We start from the raw sequence: 14,731 nt of genomic DNA on the forward strand, positions 1-14,731 counted from the left end.
CACTGTTGGAATATTGCATGCAATTCTGGTCTCCTTCCTATCGGAAAGATGTTGTGAAACTTGAAAGGGTTCAGAAAAGATTGACAAGGATGTTGCCAGGGTTGGAGGATTTGAGCTATAGAGAAAGGCTGAACAGGCTGGGGCTGTTTTCCCTGGAGTGTCGGAGGCTGAGGGGTGACCTTGTAGAGGTTTACAAAATTATGAGGGGCATGTATAGGGTACATAGGCAAAGTCTTTTCCCTGGGGTCGGGGAGTCCAGAACTAGAGGGCAAAGGTTTAGGGTGAGAGGGGAAAGATATAAAAGAGACCTAAGGGGCAACGTTTTCATGCAGAGGGTGGTACGGGTATGGAATGAGCTGCCAGAGGAAGTGGTGGAGGCTGGTACAATTACAACATTTAAGAGGCATTTGGATGGGTATATGAATAGGAAGAGTTTGGAGGAATATGGACCGAGTGCTGGGAGGTAGGACTAGATTAGGTTGGGATATCTGGTCGGCATGGACGTGTTGGACCGAAGGGTCTGTTTCCATGCTGTACATCTCTATGACTTCTTCACCGCCTGATGCTGCCTAGTTTGCTATGTTCTTCCAGTCTCCTGCTTGTCTAGCTCTGATGAGCTCAGTTGATGACCTAATTTGCATAATTGATATAATTTGTACCATCACAATTTTATTGGACCACATTGGTTTAAAATCTGTGTCATTGGTTTCTCATACAGTATCTTTTGAACAAAGAGTTGCTACAGAGGGGCTGATATTCAAAATGGTTTTGATTTATGCTTTAGATATTTTCTAATCAATTTGTTCAGGGATGTTATTACACACCTGCATGCTTCCAGAATTTTACGTTTCTTCAGTTCACATTTTCAGCATCCATAGTATTTTGCATTATAATTTAGTAAAGCTTTAAACTGTCAAAGCACCTAAGTTACGAATGACTTTGCAGTGGCTGTAGTATGGTGGATGTGAAATCTGGTTTATGCAAACAATGATATGGAAAGATTGGGTTTCAGAAGAATGTTGACCAGAATACAGAAAACAGCATCTCCAACAATGGAATACTTACTCAGTGAGCCTTATAGTGGCAGAGGCATGATAGTAACCAGCATTGTTCGGCTGATGTCCTTTTGAGTGTCATGTATGATATATAGAGGTTTCTTTGAAAAGATTAATATAATGGGATAGTATCCATGAAATATCTGTGGTTGAATCAGGTGTGACATTCTTGCTTAGTCACATTGTGAATGCTGAGACTGGACTGGCTGAACATAAAAAAATTCTATCTTAATTCATTTCCTCAGCCCACTGAACTTGCTTGGCTCCAGTAGACATTCCTCATCTTCATTATCCTCACAGACATCCAGTGAGGTTGGAAACCTTGTCATCCTCACAGACGGTCTTGTAGGAGAAACCATTGATGACCCATTCCGCATGCAGGTATGGTAGTTCCTGTTTTTGTTTTCCTGTATTATTCACTACTTCTGGGCCATTAGAGTGGATATGGTAGGTGCTGAGCCTTTAACAAGGAGCAGAAGAGAGTGGAACAGATTGTTTATGTTCCTTTTCTATTGAGAAACGTCTGTCCATGGTAGCCCAGCTCTGTAAATGAGTTGCTGTGTGAAGGGTTATCACAATCATAGATCTCACTGTGAGAAATGGAAATTAAGAAGCTCCTCCTGAGCATCTACTGGTATGGTGCAATGGAAATAGGGATTTAAATCCCCATGGATACATTAACAGGAATGAAATTCCAACAGAGATAATAATAGAAGTTAAATCCTAATAATGACAGTAAAAGCAAACTCCAAATGACAAAAGTAATGAAGAAAACCTCAAAAAGGGCAGTAGCAATGCTAATCTTTAATGAGAACTATAATGTAGTCACAAGAACTGTACTAGGAGGAGCATTAACTAAGCAAATCCCAGCTCAGAAATAATAAAGATTGCAGCAAAAATATTGTTGATGGGAACTGCAACTGCAAAAGCCTCACAGTTAAAGTGTGATATAGTTGACCATAAAACACTTATCTTCTGAGTATGTGTAAACTTTATTAAGAAGAGCTGGGCATAAAATGGAGTATAAATATGTTTAAGTAAAACACTGTTTAGCAATCACCATAAGTTGCCAATCTCAGAAACAATCACATATACAGAGCATCCTCAAGCCAAAACAAATTTCACAATTAAGTTGATAATCCTTTCAGTGGTTCAGTCATGCCCATTTTAAGTACATAAGGGATCATTCCCATCCTGATGTTGTTATACAAGCTACAGCAATAAACCTTTCCACAAGCCATTCTGTGATATGTTTTTGATGAACAGATGAAAGAGGCTAACTAAAAAGAAATCACTTTTTCCATCACTGGCCTGATTACAGCCTATGTTAAGTCAGCTAATCTCAGATAGTAGGAACAATGCAGTTAACCTCAGTGTTCCTAGGTTAGGGATGGAAAAAGTCAACCAAGATTCACAATTCTAATCTTCAGTGGCACCTGCTGGGAAGCACATGGATAGTAATATTGATGAGGAATTGTGGTGTCTTCTGTCGTAGAATAGCTGTCAGCCCTCACCATCTAAAGTCATGCACGGCCACTTAGGTGATGTACAAGGAATGACTCACATGTTACAAAACCTCTACCCCATAAAAGGTCAGGATCTTCAGAAGTGATGGGGACAAAATTGGGGATGGGATGAAATTAATATTCTTCTTCATTTTGGAGATAGTGTTTGATAATTGATATGAATTCTCTGATTTTAAGAGACAAATCAAATACTCAAGATGAGTCAGTGATCTGTAACCTCTGCAAGTCCATCTGTTAACCTGCTGTTGTTTTTATCCTGTCAGGGTTCTCTGCACATGCTCTTTTTTTTCTGCTACTTTAACTGCTTTCTGCAGCTTGCTTATGCTAAAACCAAGTTCCAGAACTTCATGATCAATGTCTCTGTTTTGTCATCATACCAGGCCAGTCCATCCACCTCCAGCCTGAGTTCCACACATTCTGCACCCTCACAGATGATCAATTCAGCCCCGTCTAGTGCACGAGGTAAGAACCTCTTTTAGTTGGAATTAATTTTCAGGGTCAACTTGCAGCTGAGCTGCACATCGCTCCCAAATATCAGCTTTGCTTTTAAACACATACAAAACGATACACAGTGAGGTCACCGTGACCCTAATACATATGTGTAACTTCCTATTGCCACTTTTATGAAATTGAGATGTTCACATTTCCCCGGGACTCTGAATGAATGCACACTCATATTTATTTTGATCTTTTTGTGTCCATCTTCCCTACTTTAGTTTCTTTTTCTCTGTCTACACTTTTTTTAAACTATTTCATGCTGTCCTTTTGTACTATTTTTTGTTAACACTCTACCTTACCTCTCTCCATTTTTCTATCAATTTTGTACATTTGCTTCCTTTCTCTTTTTATCTTCACTTTTACCTGTCTTAACAAAGAACATTACAGTGCAGGAACAGGCCTTTTGGCCCTCCAAGCCTGTGCTGATCCATATCCTCTATCTGCCATCTATTTTCTAAGGGTCTGTATGCCTTTGCTCCCTGCCATTCACGTGTCTGTCTAGATACATCCTAAATGACGCTATCGTTCCTGCCTTATCACCTCCGCTGGCAACACATTCCACTGCCCTCTGTGTAAAGAACTTTCCACGTATATTTCCCCTAAATTTTCCCTTCTCACTTTGAACTTGTGACCCCTAGTAATTGAGTCCTCCATTCTGGGAAAACATTTCTTGCTATCCACCCTGTCTATACCTCTCATGATTTTGTAGACCTCAATCAGGTCCCTCCTCAACTGCCTTCTTTCCAATGAAAATAATCTTAATCTCCTCATATCTAGCACCCTCCATACAAGGCAACATCCTGGTTAACGTCCTCTGCACCTTCTCCAAAGCTTCCACCTCCTTAATGTGGTGACCAGAACTGTACGCAATATTCCAAATATAATTCATGTAATTCCTTTTGCCCTTTCTCCTTTTCTTCCCCTGATTCCATATTCTTCATTCAATATTCTCTCTTCATCGATTTTCTTTTTCTATTTTGTCTTTTTCCACTGGTCCCTCATCTACTGTTCCTCTTTCTGCCTATCCTCAGGTTCCCCATCATTATCCGATAAGTACCGTCATTCACGGGAGATTATGATGTTGCTGCCTCCTCACAGGGACAGGCCGAGTAGTGCTCTGTATCCTAATATGATGGAAAATGGACCGGTAAGTTACTGGAGGATTCCCTCAATTGGCATGTATGACAATTAAGCTTCAAAGTTGCTAGCTATCTGACATCATGTTGATTGAGATAAAGTGTAGGCGGAGCTTACACCTGTCATTTATCACAAGATTAATAATATTGTATTAGCAAAATCCAGATGAGCACAGGAACACTGAGTTGAAATCTTATCTAGTATTATAAAGTAAGGCTTCACCTCATTCCAAAACAACTTTCAAATTTTCATATACAAAAAAGACCATCACAGTGAAAATAACAATAGGAACAAGTGCTGAGAATTGAAGAGGATTGGCTAAAAACATGTTCAAGGCAGCCACTTTTTAAAATAGTTTACACAGAAATGGAGGAAGTGACAAAAGATTAGAATTTATGGCTCTGGTCTTCCCAATGTTCAATTGAAAACATTGTACCAGATAGATCCCTGGTGTTCATTGAAGTCAAAGGAGGTAATGGAGAGATCCAATTGGGATTCGTATGGAAGCTGAGCCCTGTGCTTGTAGGGGATATTACAAAAGGATCAAGAATAGATACCGGAGAGACTATGGATGCGATAATGGAGGGTGAGTAGAGGTAGTTTACGATGCAGCCATCTGAGGGTAGCTCACAGGGATTACCGGTAGAGGAAAATCAAGAAAATAGATGGGTGTGGTGAACCATGCAATATAATTTTGAGAGGAAGACAAGGTGGGAAAATACAGAACAATTACTGAATCAGAGGATTTGGATTGAAGGGATCTGAGCAGAAAGTATTGAAGTAGGCAACACATTTGAGTGACCTTGAAAGGAAAGGAAAAGCATGGATAGGTTGTATAGATTTTCAGAAGTGGAAGGGTTTATGTGGTACCTTTAAAATAGATATGATTGGTCCCTGACCTTCCAAAGCTATGAATATTTTCTGAGTGTGTACTATCTTGGAAGAACAGGAATGGGTCCTACAGATGAAAGCAAGGAGCAGATTGGTGTAAGTTGATTGATAGGAGTCAGTGGACAGCAAACTAGCACAAGGTCAGGAAAAGGAGAAAATATCTCCTAGTTATACAGTAATAATTCTCAATACTAGAAATAAAGAAATCCATGAACCCTCCTCACTTAACATTACAGGTGAAGGACAATTGTGCGAAGGAAATAGGTTTGAATGGGCAAGTAATTGTAGGGGCAAAGGTTGTCTTTGCCTTTGATAGTAGAAGTCTTTAGTTACAAAATGAGGTATGCAATCATGGTTGAATTAGATCTACTGAGCTCAATAGTTGCAACCATTGCATTTGATGGTACAATGGTGCAACTGTCCAAGGGAACTAGCAGAGGTTCAAAACAGCCAAAATTTAGTGAAAATGGGACTGTCAAAAGTGAAGGAGTTAGAGGAATTTGACAGGTCCCTGATGAAAGAGCTATCTTAGGGGCCAAATACAGGCAGTTAGGAGATTGTTAGTGAATTAATGGAAGTCTTTAAGGAGAATCTTGTTGATGCATAAAGGGTTTTGTTAAAATGTTATTTGTTCATGGGATGTGGACATTGCTGACTAATCAGTATTTATTGCTCAGAAGACAGTAAGAATCAACCACATTACTGTGGGTCTGGAATCAATAGGCAGGTTAGATAAGTTCGGCAGATTTCCTTCCCTAAAAAGATATTAATCAATCAAATGTTTTTTTTTAATGACAATCAACAATGGTAATATGGTCACCAATTGGCTAGCATTTTATTTCAGTATTTTTATTCAATTCACATTTCATACCATGGTGGAATTTGATCCCCTGTCCTGAGAACATTAGCCTCAGGTTCTGGATTACTAGTCCAGTGATGTTACCATGACATCGCTACCTCCACTTGTCATAGGGAATAATGAGAGTATAGGTAGGTAGATTAATGAAGTGATTAGAGAAGGCCTTATAAATAACATAAATCTCAAAAGTGGGGAGACCACCAAAATGACCAGACAACAGGCATAAATATGGAAAAAAATGGAAAATCCTGGAAGAACTCAGCAGGTTTGGCAGCATCTGTGGAGAGAGAAAAACAGGGTTAATGTTTTGAGTTCAATGTGATTTGTTCTGAATAAAGGCACATTGGACTCAATGTTAATTGTGTTTTTCTTTTCATCAATGCTCCCAAACCTTCTGAGTCTTCCAATTTTACTTTGGATTTCCATTATCTGCAGTACTTTGCTTTTATTTTGCCCATGGATATGGGAAGGGTGGTTATCTAAAGTGATTGAGCGAAGATGAAGGGATTTTAGGACTTTTAAATGTAGGCTGAAGTAACCCAATAATAAAGAGTGTAATAAAACATACATGTCTTCACACCATGCTTCGAGATAACCTTTGTCCTGATGCAGTTTAAGTACCAGTACACCATTACATTCCATTAGTATTAATATACTGTTACCTGACCACTTGGCATGAAAATCATTCATTTGTGCCTGTGTTTAGCAAAAGAGCATCCCTTCAGGATGCTCTATATTCAACACACCCAATACCACAAGATCAGGAAGTTACATTACTCACTGCACGTGGGGCAGGCTCAATGTTCAGTCAACAAATCATTATTCACACTGGTGGTCTTTTTTTCATTCACTCGTGAATGTCCAGCATTTATTGCCTGTACATAGTTGTCCTTGAGAAGGTGGTGATGAGCTGCTTTTTTTGAACTGCTGCAGTCCATGTGCTGTAGGTTGACCCACAGTGTCCTTAGGGGGGTTCTAGCTGTATAGATGTACAGAATGCTCCTCAGCTACACTTAGTATGAAACAGTGTCGCTGAAATGTTTAATGACAGCACCATCAGGTCAAATTACTAAAAGAGAGCTCACATAATGGATGTGAACTGGGCTGGACATTTGAAATTCCATTTGCTAAACAGTCACTGAGGTATACAGTATTCTGAGTGTTGTTATAAACTCCATAATATGCTGACTTGTGCTCATGATGTTACATTCTCATTACAGCCTTCTAGTTTCCAGCGGGCCCTAATTCAACAGGTGGTTGGACCTTGCAAACCATGCAGTGACCCTAATCTCTCTGTCGCTGAAAAGGGTAAGGATCAATTTAATCATTAATGATCAGTGGAGCAAAGGATTATTCATTTTTCCTGTTGGACCATAAAGGTCCATGTCCTATAAATTAACAATGACAAGTTCAGTATTTTTTAAAATATGCGAATGGGCTGTGCAACTGATTAACACAATACACTAAACTCTCAGCATTTCATGCACTTTCAAGTAGAATGCTCCTACCTGAAATGTCTTTGGCAATCTAACTCAGTTCCAAGTTGGAAAACCCAGCCCTGATTTGGCACTAAATAGACAATCTCTCTCTTCTGGGCCACAAGATGGCTGGATTAGGAAACAAATATGTCAAGTGCAATAGAAAACACTTTCTGAAAGATTTAAAGGAAGCTGGAAAGAAACACATACTAAACCTACAAGGTATCAAATAAAAACTGAAAGACTGCTGAAGCTGTGAATCAGAAACAAAAACAGAGGTTGCTAGAAAAGCTTAGCAGATCTGGCAGCATCTGTGAAGAGAAATCAAAGTTAATGCTTCGGGTCTGGTTACCCTTCCTCAGTGCTGGAAACCAAAGGTGAGACCATATGAGTCGGCAGCATGAACGGACACATTCGTGGGTGTGAGGAGGATGTATGCTGAATTACTAATAGGTGAATTTTGATTCAATTTGCCTATACTAGCAGATTTGACCAGTTTAGAGAGATGGGTTAGAGAGGCTGTTCTCTTTACAGGAAAAGATATCACAACATCAAAGGAGGCCATTTTGCCAGTCATGTTTGTATAACTGCTCCAAATGAGCAATTCATTTAGCTTCATTTTCCTGCAACCCTGCATATTCTTCATTTTCAAATAACAGTCTAATTCCATTTGAATGCTTCGATTTAACTTCAGCAAGTTAATCAAACATGGATTTCCCTTAAGAAATCTGTGTTGGCTTACTTTAGTTAATCTATAAGACTATTAATTTTATCTTAAGTGAGTGTTTAAACCAACTGTCCTGTTGTTGCTTGGTTTATTTTTACAGCCTTTTTTTGAACATGGGCAAAACATTTACAATTCTCCAGCCCTCTTCATCACCACCAAGTCTAAAAAAAGTTTAAAAATTATGTCCACTGACTTGGTAATTTTGACTCTCACTTTCCATACTACCATCAGATGCATCTCATCTGGTCCTGATCAGATTAAAGTACCTCTTCCTTATCAATTTTAAGCCATTCTAGTAAAAGGAAAATACAATGGATGCTGGAAATCTGAAACATAGAAAATGTTGGAGAAACGCAGCAGGTCTGGCAGCATCTGTGGAGAAAATAACAGCATTTTGAGTCCGATATGACTTTTCTCCATCTTCTATGTCTGAATTACCTCCTCTTTCTCAATGGCCAGGGTAGCATTTCCTTCCTTGGTAAAGACAGGTACAAAATATTCAGTTAATATCTCAGCTATGCCCTCTACCTCCTTAATCCTCTTACTGATCCCTAATTGGCCCTATTCCTCCTTATACCACAGTTTTACTATTTCTAAGCCTATAGAAGACATTGTTATTCAATTTTAAATTGGCTGCCAACCTCTTTTCAAATTTCCTCTTTGCAGCTCTTATTTGCATTTTCACCTCTCCTCTGAACTTTCTATATTCTGCCTGATTTTCAAGTATATTTTCTACCTAATATCAGTCATAAGAACACTTTTTCTTCTTTTCCTTAATTTCAATCTCTTTGTCATCCTTGGGGTCCTGTTTTTTTTTTCATATTGCCTTTCCTTTTTGAGAAAATATGCTTGAAATAATTTTTTTTGAAGGTAACTCATTGCTCAGCTATTGTTTTTCCAACCAAAGCAGATAGATTTTCTCTCAGTTAATCAGTTTTTAAAGTAATGTAATTATGTAATGTCCTAAGCATAGTACTGTTTGGTCTGTGACCAAGCAGGTCCCAATTTTAAAAAAGGATGCACGTGTGAATAAAGTGAAAATAGTATATTGTGCAATATTTACATGTGACAAAGTGATATTCTTAAAAGCACGCCATGCTACCATGTGCTCTCATAACTGTTTAAGTTTTCTTTTCCTAGCTCTACATCTTGGTGTAACCCCAACATCAGCAGCTAAGGTGAAGGCAGGATGTTGTGTGTGATGCACCATTGGCAGGTGTCCTCTGAGGTCTGGAGCCTTGAGGTTTCTGGCTGCCTGAGGGTGTCCTGCACAAATGCAGAGGCAACCTCCTCAGCCATGCCTACCAGAGGTAGTAGGGTTGATGCCAGGTGGGGATGAAAAGACTCCACTCACCCTGGGACTACCATAAGCCGCCTCTTGGGCTGTTAACATGTATTTCTCCTCCATCTGGTTAAGCAATATTATTTCCCTTAAGAGAAGGACTACCTGGAGAGAGAGATCCAGGTGCCTCAATGCCATATGGACCCAATGGCTGGAGTGATGGAATGTAGGTTAGTACACATAAGGATCAATTGCTTGACTTGCTCTTCATCATGGTCATCAATCTCTCGATGCAGGAAGCCGTGCACTAATCTGCCAAACCTTGATTATTCGCTTGAGAGATATGGGTGGTGGTGGTGACCTGCTTTCTTGAGCCACTGTAATCATACTATAGGTAGACCCACTATGCTCTTAGGGAGGGAAATCAAGGATTTTGATACAGCAACTGTGAAAGAAGAACTTGTGGATAAATAGACTCCTTTACAGAAGACACAAATCAATGCACTCCCACTGGCATCTCTGCCATATGTTCCCCTAAGCTCTGCTTCATTTTCTACAGACATTTTATGGCCATGACATCAGCATGGTGCTCAGTAAGAGGCAGTTCTCCAATAGTCTCCTTAATAGCCAAGACTTGACTGTTACAGACTCCCTTAGCATATCTACACTGTGCTCACAAGAATGTGGCTCTGATTATAAATACAATCCCTTACAGTTTAAGGCATGTGAACAAATTTCTTTGTAAGTGCAATGCCAGTGAACAGACTCTTCAGGGGTGCTGGCAAGGCAGCTGACAATGCATCCTCTAGGACATTGGTGTCGTCATCCCCAGAAGTCTCCTTAAGTGCCTGACATCTTATTTGTGGTTTGCAGAAACCTGTAAAGGAAAACAGAAAGAAGCACATGAAGATAAGATTCCAGAGTCTATAAACGTAACACAATTCTTTACATGCTCTTGAACACCCATTATGGCAGCATCTGAATTAAAATTTAACATGCTCTGATGTCTTGCCACTTCAGGATCACAATCAGTCATTTATATAAATGATTTGGATATGAGCATAAGAGGTATAGTTAGTAAGTTTGCAGATGACACCTAAATTGGAGGTGTAGTGGACAGCGAAGAAGGTTACCTCAGATTACAATGGAATCTTGATCAGATGGACCAATGGACTGAGACGTGGCAGATGGAGTTTAATTTAAAAAAATGCGAGGTGCTGCATTTTGGGAAAGCAAATCTTAGCAGGACTTATACACTTAATGGTAACGTCCAGGGAGTGTTGCTAAACAAAGAGACCTTGGAGTACAGATTCATAGTTCCTTGAAAGTGGAGTCGCAGGTAAATAGGATAGTGAAGGAGGCATTTGGTATGCTTTCCTTTATTGGTCAGAGTATTGAGTACAGCAGTTGGGAGGTCATGTTGCTGCTATACAAGACAGTTGATTAGGCCACTGTTGGAATATTCCTATCGGAAGGATGTTGTGAAACCTGAAAGGGTTCAGAAAAGATTTACAAGAATGTTGCCAGAGTTGGAGGATTTGAGTTTTAGGGAGAGGCTGCATAGGCTGAGGCTGTTTTCCCTGGAGCTGAGGGGTGACTTTATAGTGGTTTATAAAATTATGAGGAGCATGGACAGGATAAATAGACAAAGGCTCTTCCCCGGCGTGAGGGAGTTCAGAACTAGAGGGCATAGATTAGGGTAAGAGGGGAAAGATATAAAAGAGATCTGAGGGGCAACATTTTCATACTGAGGGTGGTACGTGTATGGAATGAGCTGCCAGACGAAGTGGTGGAAGCTAGTAAGATTGCAACATTTAAATAGCATCTGGATGGGTATATGAATAGGAAGGGTTTGAAGGGATAAGGGCTGGGTGCTGGCAGGTGGGACTAGATTGGGTTGGGATATCTGGTTGGCATGGATGGGTTGGACAGAAGGGTCTGTTTCCGTGCTGTACATCTTAATGACCGAAGAGTAACCCACCCAGACCCACTCCCCTACATTTATCCCTGACTAATGCAGGTAACACTATGGGCAATTTAGCATGACCAATTCACCTGACCTGCACATTTTTGTGACTGTTGGAGGAAACCAGAGCACCCAGAGGGGACCCATGCAGATATGGGGAGAATGTGCAAGTTCCACACAGAGTGTGGCCCGAGGTAGGAATCAAACCCGGTCCCTGGCACTGTGAGACATCAATGCTAACCGCTGAGCCACCATGCCACCCTCAAGCTTCTCTGTTTTTCATTGTAGCTCAGTCCATCCAAGCCAGGTATCATCACAATGAGTTCTGCTCCTGAGGTCAGAATATCCTTTTTAAGGCACAGTACTCAAAACTCAACACCAGATTGACCAGCACACTGTATAATTAGAGTAATATCTTAGTTTCATATTCTCACTCTGTTTTATATTCTATATCCTTTTTTATATTAATGTCATTCCAACTTTATCTGTTTACCAATTTCTAATCACTGAAAAAGTAAACAGTTGGGTTACTTGAATTAATAGTAAAACCTATATAGAAGACAAACCTGATATAGGAGAAAATCAGGATCAAAATCCTTCTGTGGGAAAGAATATCGGAAAGATGTTGTGAAACTTGAAAGGGTTCAGAAAAGATTTACAAAGATGTTGCCAAGGTTGGAGGATTTGAGCCACAGGGAGAGGCTGAACAGGCTGGGGCTGTTTTCCCTGGAGCATCGGAGGCTGAGGGGTGACCTTAGAGAGGTTTACAAAATTATGAGGGGCATGGATAAGATAAATAGGCAAAGTCTTTTCCCTGGGGTCAGGGAGTCCAGAACTAGAGGGTTTAGGGTGAGAGGGGAAAGATATAAAAGAGACCTTAAGGGCAACTTTTTCATGCAGAGGGTGGTACCTGTATGGAATGAGCTGCCAGAGGATGTGGTGGAGGCTGGTACAATTGCAACATTTAAGAGGCATTTGGATGGGTATATGAATAGGAAGGGTTTGGAGGGATATGGGCCAGGTGCTGGCAGGTGGGACTAGATTGGGTTGGGATATCAGGTCAGCATGGACGGGTTTGACCGAAGTGTCTGTTTCCATGCTGTACATCTCTATGACTCTATAAATGGAAAATGTAATGCCTGCGCTGGTTTGATATTGGACTGAATTGAACGTGTGTGCAATATGGGTCTGATAAACCAACAGATGCCTGCAAGTGATCAAAACATGTTGGTTATAGCTGATGTAGTGTAAAATTACTCATTTATCAATGTATCTGTTTCACAGCCCTGCACAATGTGTTCAGACATTGTTATTCAACAAATCTTACAACAGCAACACGGTCATGCTTTTTGAATCTCAGTTCTTCTGAGATTCAAAATTACAAAATACTTTAAAAGCCATTCAGTTCAACATGCTGCTTCTGTTGAAACAAGCCAACAATTATCATAATTCTGTACCTTATCATTTCTTAAATTACATGTGTGTGTTTCTAACATTCTCCCTGGAAGCCAATCCAAATGTTAATCATTCTGTATACAAAAGAATATCCTGAAAACGATCCTAAAAGTTCTCATTTATTAGTTTGAACCAATTTCTTCGTGTCAGCATTTAACCTCTTCCATTCCCCCACACCACCAAAAAAAAGGAACCATCACCACTCTGACCTAACTTCCAGGGAGTGCCCATTTCCACCCTACTTCCAGTTTCTTGTCATTGCCATTGTTTTTTTCTGCATACTCTACAGTTTTGAGTTTAACTAAAAACCTTTCATATGGAACTTGAAAATTCTTTTGGAAATCATGTTACATTCCATGTGTACTGTGGGAAGTTTAGTCATGTATTATTGCTGCTCGTGAATTATATTTGCTGCTCACATACCCTTCACCTACCATTATCTAGCCTCTTGTATTTTAAGTTCATTCTGGTTCCAACTGTTTCTTTCTGATTCCACCACCTATCCTAGTTTATCGCATGCACATTTGACCTCTCCATTTGTTTTCTCTTTTCCTGGGTTCTTTTCATTTATCCATGTCTTGGATCTTCTCTGTGTTGAATATTGTTTACTTGATTAATGTTTTTTAGAAATAATAAATGTTTACTCCAGATAATAATTCCATTATTTTTATATGCAACTGAGGAACAGGTTACAGGCTGTTACCATTCTAAAACATATGCATTATCTACTGATATCTCCCCATTGTACATTAACTCCCACATAGAACATAGAAAAATACAGCACAGTACAGGCCCTTTGGCCCTCGATGTTGCGCCGATCCAGGCCCACCTAACCTACACTAGCCCACTGTCCTCCATATGCCTATCCAATGCCTGTTTAAATGCCCATAAAGAGGGAGAGTCCACCACTGCTACTGGCAGGGCATTCCATGAACTCACGACTCGCTGAGTAAAGAATTTACCCCTAACATCTGTCCTATACCTACCACCCCTTAATTTAAAGCTATGCCCCCTCGTAATAGCTGACTCCATGCGTGGAAAAAGGTTCTCATGATCGACCCTATCTAAACCCCTAATCATCTTGTACACCTCTATCAAGTCACCCCTAAACCTTCTTTTCTCCAATGAAAACAACCCCAAGTGCCTCACCCTTTCCTCATACGATCTTTCTACCATACCAAGCAACATCCTGGTAAACCTCCTCTGAACCCGTTCCAGTGCCTCCACATCCTTCCTATAGTATAGCGACCAAAACTGCACACAATACTCCAGATGCGGCCGCACCAGAGTCTTATACAACTGCAACATGACCTCAGAACTCCGGAACTCAATTCCTCTACCAATAAAAGCCAGTACGCCATATACCTTCTTCACCACACTATTTACCTGGGTGGCAACTTTCAAAGATCTATGTACATGGACACCAAGATCCCTCTGCTCATCCACACTACCAAGTACCCGACCATTAGCCCAGTACCCCATCTTTTTATTACTCTTACCAAAATGAATCACCTCACACTTAGCTACATTGAACTCCACTTGCCACCTTTCTGCCCAGTTCTGCAGCTTATCTATATCCCGCTGTAACCTGACATCCTTCCTCACTGTCAACAACTCCTCCGACTTTCGTATCATCCGCAAACTTGCTCACCCAACCTTCTAACCCCTCTTCCAGGTCATTTATAAAAATGACAAACAGCAATGGTCCCAAAACAGATCCTTGCGGAACACCGCTAGTGACGGCACTCCAAGATGAACCTTTGCCATCAACTACTACCCTCTGTCTTCTTCCATCCAGCCAATTCCTAATCCAAACCTCCAACTCACCCTCAATGCCATACCTACGTATTTTTTGCA

General features: G+C 40.3%; 1 protein-coding gene across 4 annotated transcripts in view; it reads left to right on the forward strand.

Moving 5' to 3' along the window:
- dock3 (dedicator of cytokinesis 3) overlaps nt 1-14,731 on the forward strand; it is a 918,089-nt gene that overhangs the window by 877,848 nt on the left and 25,510 nt on the right. For all 4 annotated transcript variants that reach the window (XM_043708484.1, XM_043708482.1, XM_043708483.1 and 1 more), the window contains 4 exons: nt 1,301-1,436; nt 2,962-3,043; nt 4,111-4,226; nt 7,187-7,274. In XM_043708484.1, the coding sequence (XP_043564419.1) occupies nt 1,301-1,436; nt 2,962-3,043; nt 4,111-4,226; nt 7,187-7,274 (422 nt within the window). The remainder of the gene's footprint in view (nt 1-1,300; nt 1,437-2,961; nt 3,044-4,110; nt 4,227-7,186; nt 7,275-14,731) is intronic.

This window comes from Chiloscyllium plagiosum, chromosome 18 (genome assembly GCF_004010195.1).
Source record: "Chiloscyllium plagiosum isolate BGI_BamShark_2017 chromosome 18, ASM401019v2, whole genome shotgun sequence".
Lineage (NCBI taxonomy): Eukaryota > Metazoa > Chordata > Chondrichthyes > Orectolobiformes > Hemiscylliidae > Chiloscyllium > Chiloscyllium plagiosum.